The 15,679-nt window shown below is 40.0% G+C and overlaps 1 protein-coding gene across 18 annotated transcripts in view; it reads left to right on the top strand.

The window, feature by feature from the left end:
- PTPRF (protein tyrosine phosphatase receptor type F) overlaps positions 1-15,679 on the top strand; it is a 3,404,399-nt gene that overhangs the window by 2,337,324 nt on the left and 1,051,396 nt on the right. For 13 of the 18 annotated variants that reach the window (XM_044085436.1, XM_044085429.1, XM_044085438.1 and 10 more), the window contains one exon: positions 14,338-14,643. The exons of the other annotated variants lie outside the window; for them this stretch is intronic. In XM_044085436.1, coding sequence (XP_043941371.1) covers positions 14,338-14,643 — 306 coding nt within the window. The remainder of the gene's footprint in view (positions 1-14,337; positions 14,644-15,679) is intronic. 18 annotated transcript variants of the gene reach the window in all.

Below are 15,679 nucleotides of genomic sequence, written 5' to 3'. Positions count from 1 at the left end.
GATGAACAATTCACATGGAACGTTATGGTAAGGACATAACTTCTTATTACTCTGTAAACCTTCTGTATTTATAAGAGCAGTGTTTAAAATTTGTCTCTATTTTCTGGCCTTTGTCCCCCCATTATTTTAGGCTTTGTCCAGATTTCTTGTGATAAAAAGTTGAGACGTATGAATGGAGGCCGAGGGAGTCGAACCTTGCACCACTGGACCAAAGAAAACGGCTCCTTAATCCTCTAAGCCAACTGCCAGAGTATATTTTTGTCTGCCCTGATGCAGTGAAATGGTGTTTTAAATGTTCTTGCACTGACTTGGTGTTTGTACTGTAAACAATGGTGTCTTCTTTACAGGTAGTGTGAAAAACACTCTAGTAGATTTTGGATGCAGGGTCCAAGGGGCTAATCCAGTCATTAGACATAGATCTGCTTTTTAACACCTTATGGGATCTGTCCTTGCCAATGAGTGCCCTTATGTGACACTGCCAGGCCTGGTGCAGGCTTAGTGGAGTGCTTCCATAAATATTGCTTTTGTTAGTTTACTCATCGTTGACTAGTTACAGACTCAGCCCAGGGAGTAAAAGCATTAAATATAAATACCGAATGTAAATGTCTAGGTCTTTTTTGTAGTATACTTGACCACTAGTTACATCAGTTGGGTACAGGTTGCTTCATTATAGAGCTAAGATTAGAGATTGTCCTTTTCACTTCGTGTCCTGGGCTCTGAAACAAAGACAATCAACAAAGTCCATCATTCCTGCTGAATTGATGGCCACCAGAGCTGCTGCTAGCATTGATTAGTTTGTAGGTTGTGTTGATAACTCTCCTTGTGGTGTTTTGTTTCCTCTATCCCTTAGCCTACAAGCTTCAAATTTGTAGTGATGGAGGGTCGTCATCCTGGGAGGTTGGGACAAGACGAAAAGCTACCCCATGCATAAAGTGTTGGGGGAGTGCATGATCGGCCAATTCCAGTTGCTGTTTAATACATACCAGCTTTTAAAATCTGGTATTGCTTTTACAGTCAAACCTGAGTGCTGTAGCATTCCCTGTGTGACTTAAACTGTAGTAAGTGCTTGCTACATTGTAACAAGCAGATTACTACAGTTTAAAGCATTTCCTTTTTTTTTTTTTTTTTTTTAATTAAAACCTGAGCAGTGTAACACTCCATGTGTGGTATAAACTGTAACAACTGATTGCTACATTTGTAACAAGCAGTTTGCTACAATTAAAATATATATATATATATATATATATATATATATTTCCTTTATTTGCTGTTATTTTTTTAACCTGATTGGCTTCTGCGGTACCTGATTGCAGATTTTTTTTTTTTTTTTTTAAAGATTGGGTACTTTCTGCTGCAGGAAGCTAATTGGCATTCATTCTCAAAGTCTTTTTTGCTCTTCACTTGAAGAGCTGAGGGGGTAGGATCCTAATTAATCGGACTGGCACAGGGTGCTAGTTGATCCAGCTAAACCTCTGGGTTTGAGTATTTTTTATACACCCTATGCCCCACTATCAGCAGTCACCTGTGTGCAGTGTCAGAGCAGGGCTTGGATTGCTCGACCTGTGGTTTGTGGCTTTACAAAGTAATTCCAGCAAGACCTGTCATTTGGGTATCCCTTACTGTTGCATCCCCTAACCTGTGCTACGTGGCAGCCACACTGCACACCTACCTGGACTGGGTTAGCTAACATCAGCTGCTCACTAATATTCCTCCCATCTTGCTCCTCCAACACCAAACTTGCCAATCAAATTCAGGTCACTTGGGCTACAGTTGTGGTTGTTTCCGAATGTATCATCAGCTGGTCATTCTCTGCATGCTGTTTAACCAGGCCACTGCACTCTGGGTGGAGGTATGTCTGCTTAGTGGCTTTATATGACAGTGCAGTGAATGAAATAAAAATAATCTGCACTTCTGTTAACTTTTTGTCCTTTCTTAGTGTCTCTTGAAAACACTATGCATCTTGTATGAAATGTCTTCCAATAGTTGGGGTATGACCAAGATCCTTTACAGCAGTGTTAAAGCTATTGATTTACAGAAAGTAAACCACTTTTGCAGTCCATCCAAACAGCTGATCTTTTTGGACCATTATACTCCCATCTTTATTATATCTTTGGGCTTATCTGCCTGATGTACAAAACATTTCTCGTCTTGGCATTCAGATTCAAATGATTGTCGAGTCACAGGTTATGGCGCCAAACTTGCTTTCATCCCTCCATCATTTGAATCCTTCACTGTGCTCACATGAATGATATCTGCTTATAGATTGATGATATTTCGCCATACAAATTATTTGGAAACAGTTTTGCTATAATTACTTTAGTTTTCATGCCCTGTCTGATTTTCACTCCCCTGCTGTTTTTTTTGTAAACTGTTTTACACTTTATCTGATCATAGTCCTACTGAAACATTATTAGTGTTGAATGTGTGAAGCTGTCTTATCAAAAGAAATAGTCTCAAAGAATGCCTAGTAGTTTAGGATCTTAAGTAGTCCCATACAGCCATACATTGTAATCTAATGTTTGATCAGGTTCAGGAAATCCATAAAAATAAATTATTTAACAGGTTTCCCTTCTAGTAAAGCATCTTTAGCTTGCTGGGTTCAGCAGCAGTTAACAAAACTGAATAAAACCATATCATCACACTTTGTACAAATCATGTTAACCAACTCAAAATTTTACAACAGAAAGGAAATATTTAAGTGTCAAGCTGATTTGTGAATCCGTTATTTTCACTTAAGTTGGACTTCAGTGGCCAGTTTGGAAAACAGATGTTGCGTCTGCATTTAATAGGAGTTAGATACTTGACATTTAATTGAATGGTGGAAAGGAGAACATAAGCACTTAACACTACTAAGCACTAGGTTAATTTCCTTGCATATGATTCAATTTGTACTGCTAATGTATTGGTTACTACAATGCTTCTGCTTCCTGTAAATATGTATATAGCTTCTCTTTCTCCTTGCTTATCATCATTTTATAACTTTACCTTTCTCAGTCTCTCTTTTTAGATTCTGTATCTTTATCATTACTCCTCTTTTGCGTTGTCCTCTAAACACCTTGTGGTATCCCTAAGATTATAAAAATTAATAATTTTTATAATCTTAGTTTTAATTTTTAGAAAGATTATACCAACTTCTCTCTCTTTTTTTCTTGCTTCTCCTGTGATTCCACGTTCCTGGTTGTAAAATGTGCATCACATTGTGGTGTAAAGTTTGTACAAAGTCTCTGTCTTTCTTTGTGGCAGTTTATATTACTTATGTGTTCCATTGTTGGTTGTAATTGTTAAATTTCATTGTACCCTGGGCTGAACCTGCAGTTAGTCATGCTGTGATCACTGCTCTACCATGGTAACCAAAGTGTAAAAAAAAAAGTAAATCATTTGATAATAGTTCAGTACTTAGATATTCAGGTAGTATATCTGTGCAGGTGTACACAGCACCTGAAATAGTCAATCTGAAGAAACTGCATGTTAATACAGGATGAAATAGATGCCTTATGGACAAAATAGCTTCAGTTCCCTGATTAGAAGATAAACCAGTGAACTGTATCCAGATGGCTAGTCCTCAACCTTTCTCTGATGTTAATCCACTAACACATTTTTATCAGTCTGTTTTTGGCCACCTTCTCACTGCTAATTTAAGCCCTTCTCTGCATAGACCCTGTGACTGCCTCTCTACCTCGAGCCAGTAATCAAGGAGCCTCAATCCTCACCACTGACACTGGTGAGAGATGGTCACTAAGAATAGGAATGGATTTACCCAGTATTTTAAGATGCAGCTCTCTGAATTAAGCAAAATTTCCCCCCCAGGAGAACAGGGAACATGCTCCAGACCTGGGACTGGACTCTCTCTCCAAATCCCAAGCAAGACTCACTTTGGCGCACTGTGTCCCAATTCCAAGTAGCTGACAGACCCACACCTGGGTATTTGATTTTCACACACACACTCTCCTGGGAAAGGCTGGCACAGATTTTTTGCTGTGCCCCCACTGCCCAGACTATAAGTTAACCCCGCTGTCTCCAATCAACTACTCTAAGGCTCTTCAAGGGTATCTAATTATACTGAATGATGTATATATATATATGTATATATATATATATGTATGTATATATATATGTATATATATATATATATATATATATATATGTGTGTGTGTGTGTATATATATATATATATATATATATATATATGTGTATGTATATATATATATATATATATTATATTATATTATATTATATTAGGTTCCAAAGAAAACAAAACCAACTGCTGTGAGAATTCCATCCTCTCAGTGCTGGTTATAGCATGACATCACATTTGATTGCCTGACCCTGGTACAACACACACGCAGAGCTTTGCTAAGATCTGTTAGATATTTTGCAGTATTTGAAAATTGTAGAACAATTTCAAAAACTTCTGCTTTTCCCTTCTAGAATTCTTTGTTTTAAACGTACTGATTTAATCAGTTACATTAACACGGTTGGTACATTTTTAACAAGCATCTGTACAAGACAGTGTGATAGTAAAATGACACAAAATTATTTACAAAACTCTAGCTGACTCTGCTGGGATATGTTACACATGCACTGCCCTGTTCTCCCTGGCATAGATAGCAGTACCTCGCATAGTCACAGACCCATTTCTTACTTTTGTTGTCCTTTATTTAAGGAGGAGGTTCTCAGCTGAATCCTGCTCAACTCTGCTGGCAGGCCTTTTGTATTCCATGATAGTGTGACCTCATGGTCTTTATCCCTAAGATGGTCAGTTTCCTCATTTTCTTTTTGCATTTTGGGTGACCAGAGCTTGCTGTAACCATGCAAGTGGGCTTTCCATCAACAAGGAAAGTTTGGGAGATTAACAAGAAGCAAGAGTCAAGGAGCAAACATGAAATGCATGTCTTAGGGAATCCTTAAGTGTGCAGAAGAAGAATGACACTAGCTTCACCACCCATGTCCTCCTGCTTATGTCACCCTCTCACTAAATAGTTATTCTGCTTGCAATCAGGAAGTCGTACTCTGGTCTCCACCAAGAAAAATGCAGATCCATGCTTCACTCCAGGAATGTCATGTGGATTCCCCCTTCCTGTACTGTCAAGCACTCGAGTCAGTACTTTCCTGGGTTGTCTGGATCATATTCAGTGCTTCATCTTGTATGCCATCAGTCCAGGCTTCACTGACACAATGTTTGATTTAAAGTCATATTATCTTCACTGATTTATAAGTCATGTATTCTACTCAGAAATTTTGGAAAAGGCAAACTCTACACTCCTAGGGAGCTTTTTGACTTCTATTGGCAATGTACTTTTATAGGATCATAGGAAGTTACTAGGCTATTGGCCCTGAGGCCGTTACAAGCCTAGCCAAGAATTTAGCCCATGTTCCAACAAATCAGCACCCTATGCCACTGTCCAGCAGAGACATAGGTGGAATCCCAGGGGTGTATTTTCTGTTCCCCATCCAGTTATCCAGGTTGCGCTAAAAAAGGTTGAATGAGGTACTCTGCTTTACATGAAGAGGGAGTCTATTCCACAAAAGGGGGAGTCTCTGGGACACAAATCTGTCCCGCCAACAAGTCCTACTGATGTCACAGACTAGGTTGATGTCTCTTGTTTGGGTTACCCGAGTGGAGCTTGACTTGCAGATATGCAGCAGTTTCATCAGGGAGGGGTCTGAGATTGCTTTGTATGCCCGACAGAGGTCACCTCTGAGGAGTCTGAAGGAGACTTGAGTAGAGGGACAAGGTCTTTTAGCCTATCTGTGTAGGGTAGATGTTTGAGGCCCTGGATTCTCCAGGTGAGGAATCTCTGTGGTCTCTGCAGCTTCTGCATGTGCTTTGTGAGGTACATGCCAAAAGGGGCATTGTATTCAATAATCTGTTATAGAGTACAGGGATGTTATGACCACCTTGTCTCTGGATGAGATATCCTTACTAATGAGGTGGGCCATGTAGAAAGCCTTCCATACAACGGAGGCAATATGGTAGTCAAAACTCAGTTTGCTATCAACCTGGGTTATGAAGTCCCTCACAAATGATTGCATGCTTAGTGCCTTATTATCAGTATGATAATTTGTGGGGACGTCATTCTCCCCAAAAGCCATTCAGTTTGAGTCCATGTTTCTGGCAGCAGTCATTTGTTTGGGTGAGACCCTCTTGGAGGATGTTCACATCACTAGGGGAATTGATGACAGCACTCAGCTTGCAGTCATCTGCAAACTTGGTCAGCCATAGCCCACTAGATTTGGCCTGCACCTCTGAGAAGTATATTCTAAACAGCAGAGGCCCCAAGACCGATCCTCTGGGTACACTGCTTGTTATGGATCTATTACTTGAGGTGGCTTCTCCTGTTTTAACTAGGTGGGTTTTATCAGTAAGTAGTTTGCTACCCATCTGGTAACCTATGGATTGATGCCTAGTTGAGAGAGTTTATCTATTATACCTGAGTGAGGAATAGTTTCGAAGACCTTGGCCTGGTCAACGTAGGTGGTGTGTACTATCTTACCCTCGTCTGCAGTCTTGGTGACTGTCTCAAAGAAGTCTGCCAAATTTAACAGGCATGACCTCCCCTTGACAAAACTAAACTGTGTCGGATCAAGTGGCTGGAGGTTGCTAATGTCCTTGTTAATGAGGTCCATGATAATCCGCTCCATGGCCTTGTAGATCAGGCTAGTTAGACTGATGGGTCTGTAATTTCCTTGATCGGTGGACACTCCACCTTTGTGAAAAGGAATGACCATAGCTGTCCTCCACTCGGCTGGGACGAAGCCGGTACTCAGGCTTTGGTTGAATAAGGTGCCTAATGGTGCTGCAAGTTCCTGCCCGAGTTCATGTAGGATGCAGGCTGGGATGTTATAGGTTCATAGGTTGGTACTAGGCTATCAGCCCTAGGGCCTATACAAACCTAGCCATAACATTTCCCTGGCTATTTCTTCCCTGGACCCATGTCTAGCAGGGCGACTGACGTGATCTCTGTGGTGAATTTCCTTTCTCCCATCCAATCGTCAAGGTTCCTTTTGAGGAGGGCCAAAGAGGCACTCTGCTTGACATGTATGGGCAATCTATTCCAGAGTCTGGGGAGTCTCTGGGTCAGGAACCTATCCCTCCAGCATGTTTTGTTTATTGTGATGACAAGGTTTAGATCCCTGGAGTGTGTGGCTCTGAGGGATTGGGATTTCTTTAAGTGTAGCATGTCCAACATCTCTGGGTTTGACATGGCCTTGTATGTTAAGCAGAGATCGCCTCTGAGTAGATGATATGCGACAGAGTATAGCTGGAGTTTTTAAGGCGGTCAGCATAGGGCATCTGCTTTAGGCCTGTGATTCATTTAGTGAGGTATTTCTGCGGCCTTTCCAGTTGTTGCAGATGTCTTGAGAGGTACATACCAAACGGGGCGTTGTATTCTATAATGGGTCTAATGAGGAATGAGTACAGTGGGACAATGACCTCCTTTTTTCTGGATGAAAAGCCCTTAGTGATGAGGTGTGCCACATAGAAGGATTTCCTGACTGTTGTGGTGATGTGGTTATCGAAGGTGAGACCACTGTCCACCTGTGTCCCTAAGTCTCTTATCACACTTTCGGTGTTTAGTGTACTGCCACTTATATGGTAATTCACGGATACATGTTTTTTCCCAAAGGGGATAACTATACATTTCTTGGCATTGAGCTTGAGCCCATGGCTCTGGCACCAAGCATCTGTTTCTGTAAGGCCCTTTTGTAGAGTATCCACATCATTTGGGGATTCAATAATGGCTCCCAGTTTGCAGTCATCTGCGAACTTTGTTAGCCAGAATCCCTTAGTGTTGGCCTGTACTTCAGAGAAGTAGATGCCAAACAAGAGTGGTCCCAGGACTGAACCCTGAGGTACTCCACTTGTCACTTGTCTGGAGCTAGATTTGGAGTCGGCTACTTTTACAGTGTGGGTTCTATCAGTAAGCCAGTTAGCAACCCATTGGGTGATGTAGGGATTAATGCCCAGCTTAGTAAGTTTATCTATGATTCCAGAGTGGGGTATGGCGTCAAAGGCCTTGGCAAGGTCTAGATAGGCTGTGTGGACCAACTTACCCTTGTCCATGGCTCTGGAGACTGATTCAAAGAAGTCAGTCAGGTTCAGGAGACAAGATCGGCCCTTCACGAACCCAAACTGTGTGGGGTCCAGTGTTTGAAGGTTGCCAATGTCTTTGTTTATAAGTTCCATGATAATACGCTCCATGGCCTTGCAGATGAGGCTTGTCAGACTGATGGGACGGTAGTTTCCGGGATCCAAGATGGATCCCCCCTTGTGGAGTGGGATAACTGTAGCTCTGTGCCACTCAGTGGGCACAAAACCTGAGGTGAGGCTATGATTAAACATGACACATGGGTGAAATTTATCGGGTCCCATCAAGGCTGTATTTTTTGCCTTTGAGGGGACAGTGATGACTTGCTCCCTAGAGATAAGGGGAGGGGGGCAAGTACTGGAGATATCCTGTTTTACTGATGGGGGGCAGAGGAGTGACATTTTCACTGAACTTGTCTGCCAGCAGGTTGGCTATATGTACAGGGTTTGTGTATGTGGTGTCCTTGACCACCAGTTCTGAGCAGATCTGGGTGCTTCTCTTGAGATTGTGGACATATGTGAAGAAAGCCTTATGATTGTCTTAAGTAGATGTGGCCACTTTGGGCTCGAAGCTTGCTTTGGAGGATTTCACTAGTGGTCTTATTTACTTTTTCAGGCTAAGAAGAGATTGCTTCCAATTAGACACCTGTGCCTCCTTTGTCCTGGACAGCAATTTTTTCCTTTTATTATAGAGTTTATTTATTGTAGATTTCCACCACACAGGTTTGCCCTTTCTTGAGGAGGATGATTTCATCCTGTCTGGTATTCCTGATTCCAAGAAGCTATATAAATGCTCATATAGTACTTTGGTTTGGACATATGTGCTAGGTTCTGTGAAGGGAGAGGGGGCTTTGAAGCTGTTTCATACCTTCCCTCAGGAGGTTTTAATCAGCTTTGGAGAAGGTTTTTTGTTTGACCCTAGCTGGGGGGGGGTTGGATGTTGACTTCAAAAGTGACTGCTTTGTGGTTTTTCCATGCATTCACTGAGTATATACTTCAGAGTTTGACCTGATCTTAAGCATATTTTTTCTATGTATTTAGTATTTAATTTATGTTCTTGTTACATTTAAGATTTCCCTCAAAAATTACATTTTTACTTTGTTCTTGACAATGTTTAATTTACTGTTTTTCTGAACTTCTTTCCCACTGAGTGCTATTTTGTTTTCTCTCCTTTGTCATCATTTACTGACCTGAGACAGGTCTCCAGCACATACCCCTCAACTGTACCGAATTCCTTGGAATTTCCCAGTTTTGAGGCTAAAAATTATAGGGTACCATGAATTTCCGAGTGACCCCTTGAAGTCGCAATTTTTTTCTTTATTTACAATTTTAGTTAATGCTGTACGCTGTGTAACTATAGCATATGTATAGACAGCCAAGTGGGCAGCAAATGCAGTAAAAAAAAAAAAAAAATGTCTTTGTATAAAGCTTTATCATGCTAACATTTTTCTCCCAAAGTAACTGCTTTTACAGTCACAAGAATTGCTAAATGGCATCTGTCCCACCCCACAGCTAAGAGTAATTAACACTTCATTGGCTTCTCTTGGTCAGTGTTCCCTGTGAGGGGGAAGGAGAACTGTCTTATAGGAGGAGGAGTTGTGTCTTTCGGCTTTTTCCTGGTTAGGGGTCGCCACAGCGGAACTCCGGTCCGCTAATGATTGGTAGTTGATTTTTACTTGCCGAGTTACCAGCCTGACGCACAACCTTCAACGAAGGTACGCCCATTCACGCATGCCTCCACACAGAAGATGGTCTAGCTGAGAATCGAACCGGACAGCGCCTTACTGTGAGACAGCAATGCTACCGCAGCAAGAGATTTAATTTTTTGTGGCGTAAGGTGGGGGGGGGGGGTCAACAACACTTACATCAATGTTTCATTAACTGAGAAGTGCACAGCGACTAGACTTGGAAGTTTGGAACAGTCTTTTATTGGTTGCAGTCATAATCCCATGTTGCTTTTATTTCCCTCTAAATAATTTTGCAGTTGCACTTGCCGCAGCATTGTCCTCTTGCGTATTTGCTTACTGTACTGCCCTGGACATGCTTTGATAGTTGGATAATTGTATTTCTTTTTATTTATTTTTTAATTGCTGAGACATCTGTCTTCACTATGCACAATCCTGATTCCTGACTGTCTCCAGATCTGTTGTGTATGTCCTGGACACTAGAGCTTTTTACTCCATGCAGAAATGAGGCTGAAATGAAGACATTGAGGCACATTAATTTGAGTCCATTTTCGATAACAGTTCCATTTGTGGTAATGTTTTTTTTTTTTTCTCATACCTTTCAAGCTCTTAGCGCAAAAAATCTGGACAAAGCCTGAGACAATGAGGAGACAAAATCCCCAAAATAGGGACAGTTTTTAAATATTGCGCTTACAAACTTAAAAAAAAGTAGCTAGATTAACAGGATTTGTCTTGCATGCATTTTTCAGAAGGATATGAATATGAAGTCTGAAACACAAATGTATATCATTATCGGGCCAGCAAAAACTCATGCAGACGCATGGAAGAGATTCTGCACAGAAAGTATTCCACGTGAGAACTGAATTAGAGAACGAGGTCTCTGAGGCAGTAACACTAACAGCTATGCCACCACACTACCATATTTCATGTAAAATACTGATCTGAGCATTGTAAAGACACGTCTTTTGTATATGTAACTTAACTACGATGATATTTGCATATTAACTGTTGGTGCTTTTCCTTGCAGAAGGCAGGCCTAAGTATAGAGAAGATCTAATGAAAGTAAGCATGGTATGTAAATTGTACTTGTATGAAGAGAACAAATGCGGAGCAGTGGAGAGTGTTTTGCAAAACCTGGGAAATTGGTATCAATTTTAAACTTCCATTTACCAATCTTTTAACTTGGTCTTGATTCAGGACCAAGTTAAAAGATTGGTAAATGGAAGTTTAAAATTGAAGTCTATATTTAGGAAAGCCAGCAGTTACAAAATAAAGTCTGACAATGAATATTAACTGGTACTGCATTCTGTAGTTACAGTCGACATGATTATTTAGAACAGGATATGCTTTATTACCATAAATGGTACACATCTCATTGTACTGTCCTGTTGACCTATTTAAGGTGAAGTAATTCCTAACCTTTTTAAGCAATGGTAACAGTAGTCATTGTATTCACCTTTTTGTCAATCTGTCCTTCCACCATTGGGTGTGGCTGCATTCTGGACAAAACTTTCACTGCTGAGAAGTACTGTAGAATCAACTTTTAAGATGGCATTGAATGGGCTTTTGAGGGTCTTGCGCAGCTCTAGCTTTTAGTATTTAATTGAATTTGGAGTGTGCATGGTTTTGTCGCTTGATTTTTTTCCAGCCAGACAGTTGCAGGAACGTAGGGAGGTCCCAATTACTGCTTTTCATCCTACCCGCCTCCTGCACACTTCATGCATTTCCGCAACTTGAAGAGTGTTGTGAGCAGAGAAGGAGACAGAGAAGTTTGTAATTTTTGGTTTATATGGTGTATCAAAGTACTGGAAATGGCAATGGAGTCTATTTAAAATAAATACAGATATGGAATTCAAGTTCATGCAGGTTCTGAGAAGTTTGCCATTGACTCTGGTGCACTTAAGTGAAAAGTACCTGCAGCTGTGAGTTCTAGGCACCACCTTGTAGCATACCTCTCAATGTCTTAGAGCAGGAAGTCTAGACAAAGCAATAAATAATGGGGGACAAAGGCCCAAAAATGGGGACATTTTTGAAATATTGCTCTTACAAATTTAGTTGATAGAATAATAGGTTTTACATTAGCATGAATTTTCTGGAGAGTATTGAAACTCAAATATCTATCATTATTTTTTGACTTTAGTCTGCAATGACATGCCAGTGATTTGCCAGAAAACCAACATTTTATGAGGAAAAGATCAAAAATATGTGACAAAAATCTGGACATTCTGCCAAAATCTGGACAGTTGAGAAGTATGTCCTGTAGATACTTGCATGTGCTCTTCAACTGATTGCATATGGGGAGGGGTTTATTCTAATTTATATGATGATTTTAATTTTTAGTACTTTTGCATTCTGTCTGGCATGCTGCTGTTTTGTCTCTGCAACAGGCACTCTTTTGCTACCCCAAGCACTTTGTAGTCTTGGCATACCGGGAAAGACTGACGGGGGGGGGGGGGGTAGAAGCTCGTTTTCAGTGAAGGCCTGAGAACAAAAGCTCCAAATTAATACAAAACATTTTAAGAACAATAATTTTATAATCTTCAAAAATAAAACAAAACATCTGCAGTTTAAATAATTATGGACAATTAGACAATACAAAATCATTGGTTAAGAATCCGTATGAGTTATATGACAGTCATTTAATATTTAGACAAATTTTAGACCATTTATAGAGAGATTAAAGGTAAGTTAGCCTAATACAAACAGGAATTGCAATATGAAGTGATGGGGAAAACAGGCGTATGCTATATTTAGAGAGAAAGTCAGGAAAGAGAATTTGATAGCAGTAAGGAAGCAAGTGAAAAAGGGAGAGTAAGGACGTATAAGGAAATAAAAGGCACTTGTTTATATTTAGGGATGTAGTTTATCCCGGGTTTGAGCAAGAACAGCCAGATTTTAGCTAGAAAGTCTTTCAGAGCGGTTTTGAAAGAAGGGAAAAGTCCAGGGGTATAGACCTGATGGATATAGGCAAGGAGTTCCAGGCCTGAATAAGTACAGACAACGCCCAGCAGATTTGTAAGGGTTGTAGACTGGAGTTTTTGGTCCATGGATTGCACTGACCAACTGGAAAACAGAATTGCGTAAAATGTTTTTTTATGCTAGACAGGCAGATGGATGCTGGATAATTAATATTTTGTAATTTTGTTATATTTAGGAGTGTATATTAGTATAGCAGTCAATTTTTATTTTTTAAAAGCAAATTGCATTTCAGTTTTACACAATTTCAAATGTTAATGTAAATAAAACACTATTCTGATTATATTTTGTGTTTAATTTGTCAGTTCTTCAGTTTGCGTTTTGAATGTTAGTGTCCAGGTCCCACAATTCCATTGGAGTGGGTGGGGGTTACATATTTATGTATTCAAATTTTATGTTGATCAGTGTCCATATTTTTTTGCTAGTTGTACCTACTTTTCATGGGCCTTTCTCCAGATTTTTGATGCTTTCAGGTTGAGAGGTATGCTGCAGCATTGTAAACCATGGTTAGGTTGGGCCTTATCTATAAACATGGCCTAACAGTTCCCTCTTTATGTTGATGATGGCGCTTTCTTCTGCATCCAGAAATCCTCTGTATTGGATTCTTTAATAATAGTACCTACCCCAACTACTGCTTTGTGAATGCTGTTAACATTCCTGTCCAGTTATTATTTTGTTCCTGAATTTATATTTTCCTCTATATTCCATTTTGAGTCCACCCTGTTGATTCCTAAATCCTATTTTTACAAGCATATTTTCTTCCAACCAGTCAGATTTGAGCATCTTGTGGCCATTATGAAGTCATTAATGCAGATCCAATGGTTTTTAGCACGTAATCATAATTTCTTTTTTATGCCATTGATGTGGTAATAGAGGGTTACTCTTAAGTATTGTTGGTCAGGTTCCTTTTCCATCAAATTTGGTTGATAAATGCATTAGAAGCACAAAGCCATACAACTGGTTATTTTAGGAAGTACAAGAATAGTCTGTGAAATCCAATGGCTGCTGGCATGACACCGAAGTACATATCTGGTAACAGAGATAACACATATCCATAGTGCTTTCCAGGCTGAAATTGTGTTCATTGATGCAGACACTCGGAGAACTGTTTGATATTCAGATATTACTGATGCATCTCTGTTCTGCCGGTGCTATATGGCGATTGTGAAAAAATTGCCGCATATCAGGCTGAAGTTGGATACTATAATATGTAGGTGAAATTTGCAGATTTTAAAGGTAATATCTTGTTTGAGTTTAGTATTACTTTTCTTTATCTTCATTTTTCCGGCAGATATGCATGATTTATTTTTATTGCTAATGTACTAAGTTGTCAGTGTCATCCATACAGAGGTCTAGCAAGACAGTTTATTTTCAAATTAATTGTTTATTTACCACTTCATGTGAGTGAAGCATTTTATTTTGTTTTATATTGTTTTTGCTTAAAATTTCATTTTATAATGTATGTATTTTTTCATAGCAGTACACTGTGCATGTGTTGCCATCTGCTTTTTGTTTTTATTTGTATTATGTTTGCCATCCATCATGCCTTTCCTTTCATCCCCATTCCTTCATTTTATTTCCCCTCAGCCCCTTCTGCCCCACCCCAAGATGTTCAGTGCACAAGTACCAGTTCTACCTCCATTCGGGTAAGTTGGGTACCACCACCTGCCAAGAATCGCAATGGAGTCATTGTCAAATACTCCATTGCATATCAGGCGGTGGATGGGGAAGACAGCAAGAAGTACACAGTAGAAGACATTGGACCAGAACTATCGAGCTGGCTGTTAGAGGGCCTGGAGAAATGGACAGAGTATGAGGTGTGGGTGAAAGCTCATACTGATGTGGGCCCAGGACCTGAGAGCCCTCCAGTAAAGATTCGCACAGATGAGGATGGTAGGTGCTCTACTGATTTGCTTTATGTATTATTTACTGTACATCTTTGAGACTTGCTTCCAATGAAATGGTGTTTCCTACCAAAGTAACTCTGCTTTGTTTAATATATGCAAATAACTAATAAGAAGATGTGGCTCTTGCTCTTGAACTAATTCAAATTTCTTTTTCTGTTCACTTTAAGATTCTAGTTAGTTTACTTACACCTGTGTTTATGCGAGGGCACAATTAAAAAATAATTCTGACTGAGAAAAAAGGTGCATGTAGAATTTTTTTTGAAAGTATGTAATAAGGTTACATACTTTAGAGCACACATAGATGTTCTTCGTGTTTCACTGCTGCAGTTATCACCTGTGGGTTATCCCTGAAGTGGTAGCCCTTGGCCGTCCCGAATACCAGTCGGTCTTTTTCTGCGTCGGCTGCAGTTGCCTGTAGTCTGTCAGGTCATCAATGCCATAAAGCAAGGCAGCCGATGTCATTACATCAGTCTTTCTTGCCGTGGAGCTCGTAACAGAAGCAGTTCTCATGAGTGCTGGTTGGTCGCTACCAGAGTTTGAATTTCAGCTGAAAACATATAAAGCTAAGTACCCCATTGCGGACCCATTTTTCTTGCACTAACCGATGTCCGAAAAAGGTAACAGTTGTCTCACCTGTGGAAAGCAGATCCCACACCAAGATTTCCATTCTTACTGCGTCACTTGTTTAGGCCCAGACCACGCCATACCCTGCTGCTGTTTCTGTGCCCTCTAATGCAAAAACCATTTGCCGTAGAGCTCTTATTGTAGACAGTTATTTTCGTGTTTCGTCTTTGCATTCCGATACGGCGTCTTTCAGCCAACAATCCATGGACATTCTGAAAAAAACTGAAGAAATAACAAAACAAACTAAGAATAAACCACTGGCAGGTAGAGTCCCAGAAAGCACCAAACACAAAATATTATGTAGAAAACTGTAATTTAATATTGATAAAAACAGTAAAAGTAAAATCCGTAAGCACTTTCGTTAAAACTGTGTTAACTTCATCAGGCAAAGATAAAAA

This window comes from Protopterus annectens, chromosome 10.part0, assembly GCF_019279795.1.
Source record: "Protopterus annectens isolate FY-2018-M chromosome 10.part0, PAN1.0, whole genome shotgun sequence".
Lineage (NCBI taxonomy): Eukaryota > Metazoa > Chordata > Ceratodontiformes > Protopteridae > Protopterus > Protopterus annectens.
The sequence above is the reverse complement of the archived record's forward strand: the minus strand, read 5'-3'. Positions and strand labels throughout refer to the sequence as shown.